The sequence below is a fragment of the Cherax quadricarinatus genome, chromosome 35, assembly GCF_038502225.1.
Source record: "Cherax quadricarinatus isolate ZL_2023a chromosome 35, ASM3850222v1, whole genome shotgun sequence".
In the NCBI taxonomy this organism is placed as follows: Eukaryota; Metazoa; Arthropoda; class Malacostraca; order Decapoda; family Parastacidae; genus Cherax; species Cherax quadricarinatus.
In genome coordinates, this window is record NC_091326.1 from 12,713,091 (window position 1) to 12,730,520 (window position 17,430).

The 17,430-nt window shown below is 37.6% G+C and overlaps 1 protein-coding gene across 2 annotated transcripts in view; it reads right to left on the reverse strand.

Annotated features, from left to right (window-relative positions):
- ssh (Protein phosphatase Slingshot) overlaps nucleotides 1-10,866 on the reverse strand; it is a 435,152-nt gene extending 424,286 nt beyond the window's left edge. Inside the window, exons 1-6 of one of the 2 annotated variants that reach the window (XM_053785577.1) lie at nucleotides 10,702-10,866; nucleotides 7,485-7,537; nucleotides 6,991-7,019; nucleotides 5,895-6,028; nucleotides 5,061-5,242; nucleotides 3,870-3,935 (exon numbers count right to left, since the gene is read on the reverse strand). In XM_053785577.1, the coding sequence (XP_053641552.1) occupies nucleotides 3,870-3,935; nucleotides 5,061-5,242; nucleotides 5,895-6,028; nucleotides 6,991-7,019; nucleotides 7,485-7,537; nucleotides 10,702-10,758 (521 nt within the window). In that variant the 5' untranslated portion in view covers nucleotides 10,759-10,866. The remainder of the gene's footprint in view (nucleotides 1-3,869; nucleotides 3,936-5,060; nucleotides 5,243-5,894; nucleotides 6,029-6,990; nucleotides 7,020-7,484; nucleotides 7,538-10,701) is intronic. The other variant, XM_053785578.1, reaches the window with a different exon arrangement.
- Nucleotides 10,867-17,430: the final 6,564 nt, after the last annotated feature.

Here is a 17,430-nt window from a genome sequence, read left to right on the forward strand (position 1 = left end):
TCTGCTGCTATTACCCTAATACTACTGCTGCTGTTACTACTGTTTTGCTGCTGTTACCGTACTATTACTGCTACATCCAATGTTACCACTACATCCAATGTTACCACTACATTCAATGTTACCACTACATCCAATGTTACCACTACATTCAATGTTAACACTACATTCAATGTTACCACTACTATTGCTACTACAGCTACTCTAATAGCACAAGCTACAACTACTGTTAGGGCTGCTATTACTGCTACATCATCTGCTATTATTACAATTGAAACTAAATGCTAAACCTGTAAGGGTCATACAACATGCTACTGCTATTACTGCTATGCCTAATGCTATTACTGCTATTACTACTAAACTGTCACTATTATTGCTGCATCTGCTGCTGCTACGACCATATCCAGTGTTGTAACTATTGATACAATTACAACTGCAGATACTACTACAGTGCTATTGACACTATTACCACTAGTCCTAGGGTGCTACTATAACTGCTACTTATGGTGTTGCTGCAGCAATATCTGCTACTGTTGTTGCTACTGCTGCAATGCCAGAGAGTACTACATTGCAATACCCCCAGGCACCACACTGCAATACCAAGGGTACTTAACTGTAATACCAGAGGGTGCTACACAAAAATACTAGGGGTACTACATTGCAACACCAGGGGTACTAAACTGCAATACCAGGGGTATTACACTGCAATACAAGAGGATACTACACTGTAATACCAAGGGTACTACACTGCAATACCTGGGGTACTACACTGCAATACCTGGGGTACTACACTGCAATACAAGATGATACTACACTGCAATACCAAGGGTACTACACTTCAATACCAGGCATACTACACTGTAATACAAGGGGTACTACACTGCAATACCAGGGGTACTACACTGCAATACCAGAGGTACTACACTGCAATACCAGGGGTACTACACTGCAATACCAGGGGTACTACACTGCAATACCAGGGGTACTACACTACAATACCAGAGGTACTACACTGCAATACCAGGGGTACTACACTGTAATACAAGGGGTACTACACTGCAATACCAGAGGTACTACACTGCAATACCAGAGGTACTACACTGCAATACCAGGGGTACTACACTATAATACCAGGGGTACTACACTGCAATACAAGAGCATATTACACAGAAATACCAGGGGTACCACACTGCAATACTAAGTTAACCATACACTCTGGAGAGTGAAGACAGTGGGAGGTGCAATCTCTCTTGAAGGTATACAAATATATAATATAAACACAAGACCACTGCTGGTTGCCAAGCTTGGTGGGCAGGTCCAAATATGATGAAAGAGTAACTGATTTATTTAATAATGAAACCAGTTACACAAATGTCGAGTGCCTGGTCATAAAAAGTTAGTACTACTGCACTTGTGTGCAATTAAGACCAAAATTTAAGATATGTGTGTGTGTGTGATGTGGTTAAAATTATGTTTAAATGTGTGCAATATATTTCTTAAAGATCCATACCAGGAGTCATTTTTCAATATATTGCAAAAAAGTAATTTTCAGTAAATAGGGGATTATTCCAGTATAATACGCTGAATAATTATTTAGTATTACTCTGTTTTGTGTGTAAAAAATATCAAACAACACAGCAGAGTACCATCATAATATAAAAAAAACTAACAATGAACTATTAAAAGAAATGTTCGCATACAGCAATAAGCAGCATGACACAGCTCTATCAGTTTACAATTTCCTTCAACATTATGTTTTGCTTATCCCACATAACTCCCAAAACCCCCTTCTTTTTTGGTACCATTTTTATTAATGTCGAGCTGCTAAGAGAGTTTTAGAGAATAGTTCTGACACAGGCTCCAAGAACAAAAGCACAAATATAAAGTATGGGGGGTTTGGGGAAGGGGTGTCTTTGTATGATAATATGAACAGTGTGACTGCCTCATCAACACATAATACTCAGCCAATATTTACCTTCTCCAATAGAGATGAATTTCAACACTCACCTGCAAATCAAGAAAACAACTACATTAATTCATATACATATTGTATTCCCAACAATTGGACATGAGTCATTTACACAATAATTTACATCTGAAAAACATTAAAAATCTATAACACTAAGTAAAATATACAAACAAATGATCTATAAATGTGCTTGAAAAGGATAACTCTGTTTCTATCTTCTGTAAGCAGTTTTCCTTATTATTTAAGACTTAGACATGCATACATCAGTCTAATGTTTACAAAAGTGATTGTTACAGTTGGTTACAGTATTTTGCAGCATACATGATGCAAGCTTGGGATTTACAAATAATTCCATTTAACAAAGAGAACAATTAAAAAATATAATAGGTAAGGGATATTCAGCATATTTAGGGTGCATCCTACATGCTGGTGCATCTTATGTGGCACAAAATACGTACAGTATTTTATTATCCAATTATTCAAGGATAATAAAGAATTCACTGTATTCTACAGTTGGGGGGGTGTCACCCAAGAAGGGGTTTGGGGAGGAAACTAAGCACTCAAGACCCAGGAAGGAGGTCAGTAAAGACATTACATTAACCCTTCGACTGTTTACATCGTATATATACGTCTTACGCGCCATTGTTTCTGACGTATTTATACGCGTAAATTCTAGCGGCTTGAAATCAAGCAGGAGCAAGCTGGTAGGCCCACATGTGAGAGAATGGGTCTGTGTGGTCAGTGTGCACCACATAAAAGAAATCCTGCAGCACGCAGTGCGTAATGAAAAAAAAAAAAACAGCTTTTTTGGATTAAAACGCCGACTTTGAGGTGTATTTTCTTACAGAATTTATCGTGGTATTCCCGTTTTCATGGTCTCAGGTGACAAAATGGAAAACATATTATAGAAATAGAGATGATTTTCATTATTTTCATGATGAAAACGACCTTGAAACTGAGCTCAAAGTAGCGGAAATGTTCGATTTTTGCCAATGTTCAGGAGTAAACAAATTACACCGCACATTCAATACACGTCAATATCAGTGCACTTGTGCACTGATATTATTTACATAATTTTTACAATAATGCATTAGTCTGCATAACAGTAAATTTTGTATTTTTTTTGTATGAATAAAAAATCAAAATAGAAAGCAATAGTAATATAAGAGGGGCCTAGAGATGTGACTAATGAACACAGGATATGTTATTTTAGTGCCAAGAATGTCTACATTGTTTATTCTGGACCCTATTTTGAAATTGGCATCTTTTTTAATTTGTGTGAAATTGGCCAAATAGCCAATTTCTGACCACTTTATTGGGTAGTTCAAATCGGTAAATGGGCGGTTTCTTGTACTCAACTGATAGAAAAAAATGGAGTTCTAAAGAAATAGCTATGAGTTTCGTTAACTGGAGCAACGGAATTGGCCAAAAACAGGGCTCAAAGTTGGTGAAATTGCCGATGCGTATATGTCGCCGAGACCGCTAACTTCGTGGGAGCGTAATTCCATGAGTTTTCGACCAAATTTCGTATTTTTGGTGTCATTACCATCGGGAAAAGATTCTCTATCATTTCATAAGAAAAATTTTTTTTTTCCAAAACTTTTGCAACATAGAATCACAGTTTCAGAAAGGGGCTTGCGACAGTCAAAGGGTTAAGCCAACAGTACTGACTAATATCAATCTCTCTCATATTATGCATCCATAATTGCTAAATATAACATTCTGTTCAGCATTATGACATGCTGTAACATCTCTTGCAGCCCCCATTTAAAACAGTGCACAGCAAAAGCGTGTTAAACAGAATACATAGGAAATTTTAGGACATGTAGAGTGTAACAAGCTTTCACTTTGTCACAAGAGGAGATATAAAACAAATGCGGCAACAAAGCAGCAAAGCACTCACCACATAGCCTGAACGGAGATAGGCTTGAAGATGTGTTTCCGCCCACCTGTACACACACTGAAGCCACTGCAACCAAGCAATATGAAAGGGATTAGCTTTAAAAAGTATAAATGTGAAGCAAAAAAGAAAAATTTAAGAGCTTAAGTAGTTGTTTATACAGAAGGTAAAGAAGAGAGCTGTTTACTGAATATTTTTTTATAGGCCTATGACTGAGCTGGAATGTTTTGAACTCCCAACTAAAGCAATCTAAAAAGGATTATTGGAAAGGATGGCATTCCACATGGAAAAATCATAAGAAAGCATTCCTTTAATTGATGTGAAAGATTATATAAATAACAAAAAAAGCACAATACCGTGACTGGAACGATACACAAATAACCCGCACATAGAAGAGAGGAGCTTACGACGACATTTCAGTCCGACTTGGACCATTTACAAAGTGACTTTGTAAATGGTCCAAGTCGGACCGAAACGTTGTTGTAAGCTCCTCTCTTCTATGTGCAGGTTATCTGTGTAAAGATCATATACTGTACTTTACTATGTACTACTGTGTTTTCTAGATTGAATATTTCACCTACCTCAACAAGAGATATGAGTGAAGATACACGAACATGAGAGCACAAGCATCTTGAACACAAGTGCCTTGAAGACTATCATCCCTTGTTTTGAAAGCTCTCATAATCTGCCTCGAAATTTTACAGAAGAGGCTATACATGTTTTACTGTACCATACTCTATAAACATTAGATTATTTGACTTTTAATAGTCCTACATCCTATATTTGTTCCCTTCAATCTATAAAATGATGTACCTCATATATAGTACCTACTTACGAGCTCTTCCTCTTTTGCAATACACAGTAGATGTAATTTCTCACCACTGAGCATCACATCAGTATACAATACAGTATAATCTGTTTCCATGCAAAATGGATTACATCCAGGGTAACAGCCTCTAATTCCACTTGTGAGAGTCCTCAACTTACATATAAAGGAGCAATGTGAATGAATTTTTCCACACTGCTAGAGAAAATCCTATTGCATTCACCCCTAGCACTGAACTAATCAGCTACTTTACATTCTTTAAAAAAAGTACATCCAGTGAACACCCTACAACCATTCCATTATATGATTACATTGCAGTACTATCTGTACCTCTACTACTGTAGTACATGGCTTTGCCACAAACTCACCCATCGCCATTAAGGTTAATTCTGGTGTCAGCTAGAACTGGTAATACAAGTCCTATGGAAGGTTTCTCCCCAGTAAAATCTATTCCAAGCAAACAGTCCTCCTCTTTATCCTGCCGCCCAGTCCTCCCCGTCACAGCCAAGTAACGTACGCGGCCAACATGCTGCGACTCCAAACGGACAGCCTAGAAGAAAATGGATAAAATATCACTAAGACAAGCTGGCAAGAAAGAGCAACTGTTAGAAGCATAGTAAAACCATACTTTAACTTTTAATATTACAACAGCACATTTATTTTTCTACCTTATAAAAATTACTTTAATTCTGTGACAATAATAATAACAATAATAATGATGATAATAATAATAATAATAATAACAACAGGCATGTTAGATAGGAGTGAGTTGTGGCAAGTAGTTCTTCATAATAATGTGCTGTTGGAGTGTGAGAACAAGGTAACATTTATAAAGGGATTCAGGAAACCAGTCAGAAGGATATAATTCCTGGAGGTGGGTGGACACTGAAGGAGGGGTAGGGATGCTGCAGTCTGGAAGAGTATCTGAACTGTAGTATCAGTGTGCCTCAGGCAAGGCAGTGATGGAATGAGTCATGGTGAAAATGCTTCTTTTTTGAGTAACCAAAAAAGAAGTATGGCCAACTGTGTGGTTTTATCATGAAGAAATGAGTTTCCTGTCCATAAATGTGCAATCCAGTTTTTAAATGAACCATGGAAAACCTCAACATCATTTATCTGCTATAAATGTGATCTTCAAAGAAGCTAACATCCAAAATTAAATCAAAAAAAATCTGTGTTAAGCAAAGTAGTAGTATACTAACCATATGCAATGTATCCCCTGGGCAGAGGAGATGCAGCATAGCCTGCAAGTGGCCCTGAATATCAGGCGGGGCCGTACCCGTGCGCCGACCTCTACCCAACTGACACTCATTTTTTGGTAGTAGTACTCCGAAACCTGGAATTGAGAACCAGAGCAATTAAACAAAATACTATGCCTAAATATTTCCTACAGATTAAAAAATATAATGCAATGAATTAAAATTATGCTATTACAAATGCATTTAAGACTGCAGTATGCAGAATGGGGTACCTTAAACTTTTCAGCTCCCAAGTACATACTGTACATATAATACACTTCTTTATTAAAGTGATTAACTTTACTGAATTACTCAATAAACGTACTACTATGAAATGTACCAGTTTAAAAGAATAGCAGAGAAAAATACTATACAGTACTTGAACATTTTCACATTTACAGTTACACATCTCTCGAGGAACTACCAGTTACTTTGAAGATGCTTGAAAATTCATGAAAATGCTTGGGTATTTTTTCCCTGTAAATTTTTTATTCTTCTTCTTTCAACCAACCAGCCGTATCCCACCGAGGGTGGGTGACCCAAAAAGAAATACAAAAGTTTCTCTTCATAAATTTAGTAATGTATACAGGAGAAAGGGTTATTAGCCCCTTGCTCCCAGCATTTTAGTTGCCTCTTATGACACACATGGCTTACGGAGGAAGAATTTTGCTGCACTTTCCCATGGAGATGAAAGGAAATAACAATAAGAACTCGTAAGAAAAAAGAAGAAAACCCAGAGAGGTGTGTGTATATACATGTATATGCTTGTACGTATTTGCATGTGTAGTGTGAACTAAGTGTAAGTAGAAGTAGCAAGAAGTACCTGAAATTGCGCATGTTTATGAGACAGAAAAATAGATACCAGCAATCCTACCATCATGTGAAACAATTACAGGCTTCCATTTTACACTCACTTGGCAGTTGCTGTCTCCCAACCTACTACCTAGGAAATTTTTTATTATGGTATTGGATTTTTCATAATTTTAGCAATGTGTTTTATAAGGATTTCTTGCCATAGCCTACTATTTTACGAAGTAATGTTACCTAAGTAACTACTCACCCTTTACTGCGAAGTAATATTCACTCAAACTGTAGCATAAAAGAAAAAAAAAACATTAATGAAACACCAGCATAAAGGAAAAAGAAATTCTCTCTTATATTTTTTTTTTTTTCATTTTATCTGAATATGTAATTAATAATACAGTATATACAATGTACAATATAGATAAATAGTACTTTTTTCAAGTGATATTCTTGTACATTTCACACAAATTCTAACACTTTACTTATTACATTATATGGATATTATAATTACATTTAGAAAGAGTCAATATTAATGTTGAATTTCACCTTAAATAAATACCTTTCCCTTGCAATTTATTTTACAATGTATATTTTTAACCAGTGTAATTTACAAATTTTAAATACAACAAGATTACCCTACTGTAATGAAAATGTTAATAAATTCAAGTTGCTAAGTGGGATTATTTTTTGTGTAAGTGTTGATATACTGTATACAGTATCCGGAAAAACAATTACAGAAACAGTGCATACCTTCTATTTTTCTGTTCCTCTTCTTCTAATGAATGTCCTGAACTTCCATATTCCTGACACAAAAAATTATTATAATTAAAGAATAGTTATATTTCTTAAGTAGCAAAAAAATCTGACAAATGAATAGGTGATCAGTTAAAAAATACAAATAAAGTAAAAAACTAATTTTTCAAATCCTTTGAAAATAAAAACTGACAGAGCAAAAATTTTAGCATTATAAAATATACACGTACGCTATCCAGTATACATATACTCTAAATTATATAAGAATGGTTTACTGTGTAAGTACAATATACATGAATGATTGACTGTGTATGTTATTAATAAACAAGCATTCTTTTGAGGATGTACCATATTCCTATCACTTGTTTGCATAATCAATGGAAATTCCAAGAATTATTATTTCATTAATCCCACATTCATTTAACCTTTGAATCATCAACTGTATAAATTGAAACCTTTATGCCCCATTCTCTAAAAATGAAAAACACTTACTAATATTTTTAAAAGGGCCAGGGTTAATCACCACACTTGCTCTGCAGTTATATGTATAATCTTACAATCCTATCAATTATCAGTGGTACCTTGTAGGTCAGTATTAAAGTGTTCAGCTAATAACTGCAAGGACCCAAGTTCAATCATGGACATGGATAGATATATGGACAAGTTTCCTAACACCTGCTGCCCAAGTTCACCTGGTAATAAACAGATACCTAGGGGTTATCTGATGGTTGTAAGTTGCATCCTAGGAGAAGATCTATATGGACCCTAATAAAAATCAGCCATACTGCTTCCTTAGGTTATCCTGAGTTTTTAATCCGCTTGGTTAGTAGTATGTAATCCAAATAGTCTTCTTCATCCTCCTATCCAAAAATTATTATGACACCCACCTAAAGTGGCCTAGCCAAAAACAGTCATGTTTATTGAAAGAATATGGTTTACTGGGAATTAGGATTGCATAGGAACTATTAAAACCCTGTGAGAAAAGCAGGTATGTAAATAGTATTTTCACAGCCTCACTGTGAATAAGTACCATACAATAGTGAGATTCACCATTATCTGCAAAGAGGTCTAGCAAAACGTGATACAGAAATTGGAAATTTTTCACATTGCATCTGTGAGAAGCAAACAGATATTTAATGGCTGTGAAGAGCCTAAAGATGAAAACCTTTACACTGTATCTCAAAGTTATCAGGGGTAGGAATCTCCTTCAAATAACCAGTTTAATCCAGGCTCTTAACACATCAAACTCTATGCATACAGTATTATAAACAATAAACTACTTCAGTCATGCCTGATCCCATAATCTAAAATTTTTCAATGCAAGCTTTATACATATTTTATATAAGAACATAAAAACATAAGAAAGAAGGAACACTGCGACAGGCCTACTGACCAATGTGGAGCAGGTCCATGTCTCCCCCTCCAGATTAGACCAATGACCCCCCCCCCCTGGATTAGCCCAATGACCCACCCAGTCTGGTCACCTCCACTCAAGGATGGAGCACTGCACCAGACTCAGCAGCACAAGCTGGTCAGGTCCAACTCACACCCACCCACACCCACTCATGTATTTATCTAAAACTACACAACGTTTTAGCCTGAATAACTGTACTCGGGAGTTTGTTCCACTCATCCACAACTCTATTACCAAACCAGTGCTTTCCTATATTCATATAGTATAACAAGTCTCTCCATCCACTCCTGGTCCCACAATCAAACATTTCTTTGGAGTTAGGTAGTACTAGTGAGCATTACTAACATAAATACATTTTCACCAATGGTGAGTTCAGTGTTTTTTACTCTTATAACCCAGCCTCAGATTAGGCTTTCCAAAAAAAAACATAAAAACTATACTATATATTTTGTATTTTATTGACAATGGCAAAAGAATCTTTACATACCATTTAAAATTTAACATTTCAAAACAGTTATGTACATTTATATTAATTATTTAATTATGATACATGCTTGATTTTATTGGGTTGGCCTACTTTAAATCAACAAAATGTACATAATTTTATTGCTTAAAACATGTGTGCCCTCATATGACCACTGTATGTTAAATATATAGAGCCTAAATAAAAATTTACTTACTAAAGAACTACCATAACCTGAAATAACTAAGCCCAGTAAATTTATTTCCATTGGCATAAGCCTTTTTTCCCCCCCTTCAAGTTTATTTCTACTCTATGTACAATACATGAATAACATTCTAATGAGTCATATGAACCTTTTTTTAATAGTAACAATAAGAGCTAATATAGCTTCATATATATTATCAAGAAATTATCCTTCTACTGTATTTTTGTGTCTTCAATTTGTATGAAGAATTAATACTCCAAGTATTCAGACCATAAATAAATTTGTTCTAAAATCAAGATAAAATAAGCCATTTAAATTAGTACTGAAGTACAACTGCACAATGGAATAAATATTGCCATACAATTTTTGTGTGTATATTGATTTAATTAAAAAATCTTATTAAACACTTGTCAAAGTCATAACCAGAAACAAATGATTAATACTGTAATCTGCACTTATTTATATGTTTTGGCAAAACAAATCCTGGAGAGTGTTGATACGGCTATCACAAATATATGGATACAATCTTCAATGTCATTCGTGTAGTCAGTGAATAAATGTTTAGTACAGTCATTATTATTATTCACAGAGAGGGCTAAACATGTAAGGGTCATACAGAGAAGAAAGATGTATGGATGAGGAAGAAGTGGTGTTGAGAGAAGATCATTTGGCAATACCATCTCTAAAATTCTTATGTAATGAACCAAATGATGATGATAATTATTATTATTATTTCATAAATGAACCATTTCCAAAATTCACCCTGAAGATTATATTATTATTACTATCTTGGAGAGGAAATGTGCCTGTAAGGGTCACACACATCCTGGAGAATGTATTGTAGTCAGTAAAACTATATATATTTAATCTAAATAGTAATTTTTTTTTATAATTCCATTACTGAAGCCTCCCCAAATGTCTCCCCATTATTATTATAATTATGGGGAGTGGCTGAACCCATAGAAGTCATACAGCACCTGGGAAATAGGAGGCAATCAAGATTCACCAGAGGAATGAGAAGGCAACTCCACTTCCTCAGATCAAGAGTCCTTTCCCCAGCCCCGTCACCCCCTGGAAGGGTCTTCCCCAGGAACCTACTGCAGAGCCCCACCTGAGGCTCCAGGACACTTACCGACGATGGGGGTGAACTGCTGACACTGGGAGACCTCTGGATGGTCACTAGCGCCATTATCTTCCTAATAACGTCTAAGCCTCTCCACACACCCAGTGTCTATTCTATTCACATCATTATAACTTCAAGAATCTAGGACAGAGGACTTCTAAGCAGTGCCATATTTACAATAACAAATTCCAACAATATGACTCATTCTGGTATTAACTTTATATCACCATCTTTCTCATATTACTCCATATTTACCAGCATCTATTAGCCTTCTTAACCTAAATATTTTTTTGTATTTGGAATACACAGCATTTACAGCAATTTTATATATTCTGTATTTGTCTTTTTAGTAAATATTTTTCTTCTTGCATGAATTTAAATCTAAAGTCCGCGGGGTTATTTGTAATATAAAGTTAATTTGATAAATTTAACTTTCTTTGTTCAAGAATTAATTTCAAGATATTCAAAAAGAAATTTAGCCTGATAATAAGATTTGATGTCACTTAAAAAGTATTATGATAATTCCCCTAACGTAAAATAATATTAGTTAATAGAAAATGAAAGAAATCAGTTTCTGGTGATGCAGTAGTGATTATTAGATGATTCATTGGAATTATCCATTATTCCTACGAGAACATTTATTATTTTTGTTTCCTTATTTAATAAATAAATACATTTCTTGCGTTGCTGGTTCTAATTCTTTGGATGAAGAGACCTTCACCCCCATTAATGTACCCCCCTACCAGGTGGCCTGGTGGCTGAAGCTCTCGCTTCACACACGGAGGGCCCGGGTTCGATTCCCGGCGGGTGGAAACATTTCGACACGTTTCCTTACACCTGTTGTCCTGTTCACCTTGCAGCAAATAGGTACCTAATAGGTACCTGGGTGTTAGTCGACTGGTGTGGGTCGCATCCTAGGGGACAAGATTAAGGACCCCAATGGAAATAAGTTAGACAGTCCTCGATGACGCACTGACTTTCTTGGGTTATCCTGGGTGGCTAACCCTCCGGGGATTAAAAATCCGAACGAAATCTTATCTTATCCCTTCCTCTTCCTTCAAGAGCACTGCTTATAAGCTAAGAGGATGGAGATCACTGTTATTAGGAAGCCTTGAAAGATTATCTTCAAGTGGTTGTCCAAATTTTTTCCCCTCTGAGATCTTCGTTTATATCTTGAGAATGCCTCATCCGATCGGTTTCAAACTTTCAGTGGTGATATATCCTACTTAATTAAAAAAAGATGGTTGGGACTGTTGTTGCGTATATTATAAAGTGACAATTTTCCAGTTTTACTTCTAAAATTATGTAATATTTTCCAAGAAATAACATGAGTATGCCTCATTTGAACACCTTAAGCTTAAGGAGAGGATGAACCAACAAGACTGGACCTAGTATTCATCTTGAGTAGTGCAGACATTGAGGACATCACATATGAAAGACCCCTCAGGGCCAATGATCATGTGGTTCTAAGTTTCGAATACACAGTAGAGTTACAAATGGAGGGGGAAGCAGGAAGGGCCGGAGGAATGAAGCCAAACTACAAGAGAGGGGACTACACAGGCATGAAGAATTTCCAACACAGGGTTCAGTGGGACTGAGAACTGACAGGGAAGTCAGTAAACGTGATGATGGGGTATGTGACAACAATATGCAAGGAAGCTGAAGAGAGGTTTGTACTCAAGAGTGACAGAAATAACGAGAAAGCCAGGATGAGCCCTTGGTTCACCCAAAGATGTAGAGAGGCCAAAACCAAGTGTGATAGAGAATGGAAGAAGTATAGAAGGCAAAGGACCCAGGAAAATAAGGAGAGAAGTCGTAGAACCAGAAATGAATATGCACAGGTAAGAAGGGAGGCTCAATGATAATATGAAAATGACATAGCAGTGAAAGCCAAATCTGACCTGAAGCTGTTGTACAGCCACATGAGGTGAAAAAATGACAGTCAAGGACCAGGTAATCAGGCTGAGGAAGGAAGGAGGAGAGATCACAAGAAACAACTGCAAAGTATGTAAGGAGCTCAACAAGAGATTCAAAGAAGTGTTCACAGAGGAGACAGAAGGGACTCCAGAAAATTGGAGAGGTGGGGTACACCATCAAGTGTTAGACACAATACATACAACCGAGAAAGAAGTGAAAAGGCTGCTAAGCGAGCTAGATACCTCAAAGGCAATGAGGCCGGATAACATCTCTCTATGGGTCCTAAGAGAGGGAGCAGAGGCGTTATGTGGACCCCTAACAACAATCTTCAACACATCTATCGAAACAGGGCAACTACCCGAAGTATGGAAGACAGCAAATGTAGTCCCAACTTTTAAAAAAAGGAGACAGACACGAAACATAAACTACAGGGGCTGATCCACCAGGAGGCCTGGTCACAGACCGGGCCGCAGGGGCGTTGACCCCCGAAACTCTCTCCAGGTAAACTCCAGGTAAACAGACCAGTGTCACTGACATGTATAGTATGCAGAGTCATGGAGAGGGTTATCAGAAGAGTGGTGGAGCACCTAGCAAGGAATGAGCTTTTCAATGACAGCTAGCATGGTTTCAGGGATGGGAAATCCTGTCACAAACCTGCTGGAGTTCTATGACAGGATGACAGCAGTAAGACAATAGAGAGAGAAAGGGGTGGGTATATTGCATTTTCTTGGACTGTAAGAAGGCATTCGACACAGTTCCACACAAGAGATTAGTGGAAAAGCTGGAGGACCAGGCAGGGATAACAGGGAAGCCACTGCAGTGGATCACGAATACCTGTCAGAAAGACAATAGCGAGTCATGGTACGTGGCGAGGTGTCAGAGCGGGCGCCTGTGACGAGCGGGGTTCCACAGGGGTCAGTCCTAGGACTGGTGCTGTTTCTGGTATTTGTGAACGACATGACAGAAGGAACAGACTCCGAAGTGTCCCTGTTTGCAGATGATGTGAAGTTGATAAGAAGAATCCAGTCGGATGAGGACCAGGCAGAACTACAAATGGATCTGGACAGGCTGCAGGCCTGGTCCAGCAACTGGCTCCTGAAGTTCGTCCCCACCAAGTGCAAAGTCATGAAGATTGAGGAAGGGCAAAGAAAGTACAGTCTAGGGGGCCAGAGACTACAAACCTCACTCAAGGAAAAGGATCTTGAGGTGAGTATAACACAGGGTACATCTCCTGAGGCGCATATCAACCAAATAGCTGCTGCAGCATATGGGCACCTAGCAAACCTATGAACAGCATTCCGACGTCTTAATAAGGCATCGTTCAGGACCCTGTACACTGTGTACGTTAGGCCCATATTGGAGTATGCAGCACCAGTTTGAAACCCACACCTAGCCAAGCACGTAAGGAAACTAGAGAAAGTGCAAAGGTGTGCAACAAGACTAGTCCCGGAGCTAAGAGGTATGTCCTTCGAGGAGAGGTTAAGGGAGATCGACCTGATGACACTGGAGGATAGGAGAGATAGGATGGATATGATAACGACATATAAAATGCTGGGAGAAATCGACAAAGTGGACAGAGACAGTATGTTCCTGAGATGGGACACAGCAACAAGGGGTCACAGTTGGAAGTTGAAAACTCAGATGAATCACTGGGATGTTAGGAAGTATTTTTTCAGCCACAGAGTTGTCAGGAAGTGGAATAGTCTAGGAAGTGATGTAGTGGAGGCAGGATCCATACATAACTTTAAGAAGAGGTATGATAAAGCTCATGGAGCGGCCAGTGAAGAGGTGGGGTCAGGAGCTGTGAATCGACCCCTGCAACCACAATTAGGTGAGTACAGTCACTTATTTCCATTGGGGTCCTTTTCCGACACTCTACTATTTAGAAAGCCCCTGGTTACGCAGAGCATTTCAGGCAAATTAAGTTAATTTTGTCCCCAGGATGCGAACCCCACCCCAGTGGACTAACACCCAGGTACCTATTTTACTGCTAGGTGAACAGGGACAGCAGGTGTCTTAAGGAAAAACTGCCTGTTTCCACCAGTACCGGGGATCAAACCATGGACCTCACTATAATTTACTAATGTGTACCTGTGTCTAAAGAAACTTACTAAGAGGAATTGTTAAGGCAAATTGGTACAGACTGTTGGAATTAAGAGGACCACGATCAAGGGGACACAGCTGGAAGTTGAAGACACAGATAAACCATGTAAGTATTTTTTATCCTCATGGTGGATGAGAAGTGTAATAGACCCCAATGGAAATAAAGTAATTTTGAGTTTCTTGGGTTATCCTAGGTAATTTACGTTATATGATAATTGCACATATGCGTACCTAGCCCTAAAACTTACCTGATATCTGGAGAGAGTTCCGGGGGTCAGCGCCCCCGCGGCCCAGTCTGTGACCAGACCTCGCGGTGGATCAGGGCCTGATCAGCCAGGCTGTTACTATTTCTAATGACTTAGATAAGGCAGTGGTGGAGGGAAAATCATTACACAGCTTCAAGTGTGGAAAATTGCATTTATCTGAATGTAACTAATTATGTACATAACAGTAAATGATAACAAAGATAATTATTATTTATCAATGTTACATAGACAGGTAGGAATTTGGGACACCTAGGTCGCAAAAAATGTTCCCCTTCGATACCTACCACTGTCATAACCACAAGTTGCTCTGGACCTATTAATTAAATAAAATATACATACACCAGGAATACTGGTAAATATATAAATTTGTGGACTGTATATTAAAAATAATAAATGGTTATATATATACACAATTACATAACAGAAGGAAAATATATCTTAATATCACTCACCAATTTGACTGGAGATTAATGTGTATCATACTCAGAAAACCTCACTCTAACTAAATCTATGAAAATAATGTTGGCCAGAATTACACACAAATCTAGAGAGCTTATCTGAGGTCCCTGGAGCTGTCTTGTCCAGTCGTCTGATATCTCAAGTTATGCAGGAATGCACATCCACCAATTTCGCCTCCTATTTGAGAGGTGTCAACACAATTTTAACTTCTAGAGCACGAAAAATTCTTCCCATTACACCAACATTTGTACAAAATTCAAAACCAAGATTGCGAGTCTCCTCTGCGCAAACGCAGGCTTTCCGTTTTCTATGACAAATATTATTAAATACAGTATGGCCATCTATTTACATATAAATACTGAATTTCTGGAAAATATATACAGTATTTTCCACATCAAGAACAGATATGATAAGACCCCAACAGGCCCGAAGTCATTGTTGCAGATCAAAGTAGTGAAGGAGGCGGGACCAGGAGCTGAGTCTCGACGCAAATACAACTTGAGTTCATACACGTACATGCATACGTATACAATTCATATATATTCACACATACATGCACATGTATACATATGGGTAAACATACATACAATTACATTAAACATATGCACAAAAATACATACAGTATTTACACATATTACTATGCAATAAGATCACAGTAAACAAGTGATATCACAATATGTAGAACAACCACCGTGAAAAAATAGTGAAATTCATAATACTTTTTTGACTTCTCACATTATCATTATTTTTATAGTTCCTTGACAGTGTGAGAAGTAACGAAAGCACTGTGGAAAATGCTGTATATATTTTCCAGAAATACAGTAGTTATATGTAAATAGATGGCCATACTGTATTTAATAAAATTTATGTTATAAAAAATGGGAAATTCTGCGCCTGGGCAGAGGAGACTCGCCATGTTTGAATTGAGTCAACACAAATGTTAGTGAATAATGGGAAGAATTTTCCTGCTCTAGAGGTAAAATTGGGCCGACACCTCTCAAATAGGAGACGAAATTGTTGGATGTGCAAACCTGCATAACTTGAGATATCAGGCGACTGGACAAGACAGCTTCAGGAACCTCAGATAAGCTATCTGAATTTGTGTTATAATTCTGTCCAGTATTATTTTCATAAATTTGGTTAGAATGAGGTTTTTGAGTATGATACACATTAATCTCCAGTCAAATTGGTGAGTGATATTAAGATATATTCTCCTTCTGTTATGTAAATGTGTATATATATATATATATATATATATATATATATATATATATATATATATATATATATATATATATATATATATATAATCATTTATTAATTTTAATATACAGTCCACAAATTTATATATTTACCAGAATTCTTGGTGATGCATATTTCATTTGTAATTAATAGATCTAGAGCAACTTGTGGATATGACAGTGGTAGGTATCGAAGGGGAACATTTTTTGTGACCTAGGTGTCCCAAATTCCTACTTGTCTATGTAACTCTGATAAATAATAATTATCTTTTTTATTTACTGGTATGTACATTATGAGTTACATCCAGATAAATGTAATTTTCCACATTTAATTTGCCCATTGGTCCTTCGAACCGGATAAACAACTTTCGTGTCACCCGGGGTGGCATCTTTGGTGTCACCCCCGGGGTGGCATCTTTGGTATCACCCGGGGTAGCATCTTTGGTGTCACCCGGGGTAGCATCTTTGGTGTCACCTGGGGTGGCATCTTTGGTGTCACCCGGGGTAGCATCTTTGGTGTCACCCAGGGTGGCATCTTTGGTGCCACCCTGGGTGGCATCTTTGGTATCACCCAGGGTGGCATCTTTGGTGTCACCTGGGGTGGCATCTTTGGTGTCACCTGGGGTAGCATCTTTGGTGTCACCCGGGGTGGCATCTTTGGTGTCACCCGGGGTAGCATCTTTGGTGTCACCCGGGGTGGCATCTTTGGTGTCACCCGGGGTAGCATCTTTGGTGTCACCTGGGGTGGCATC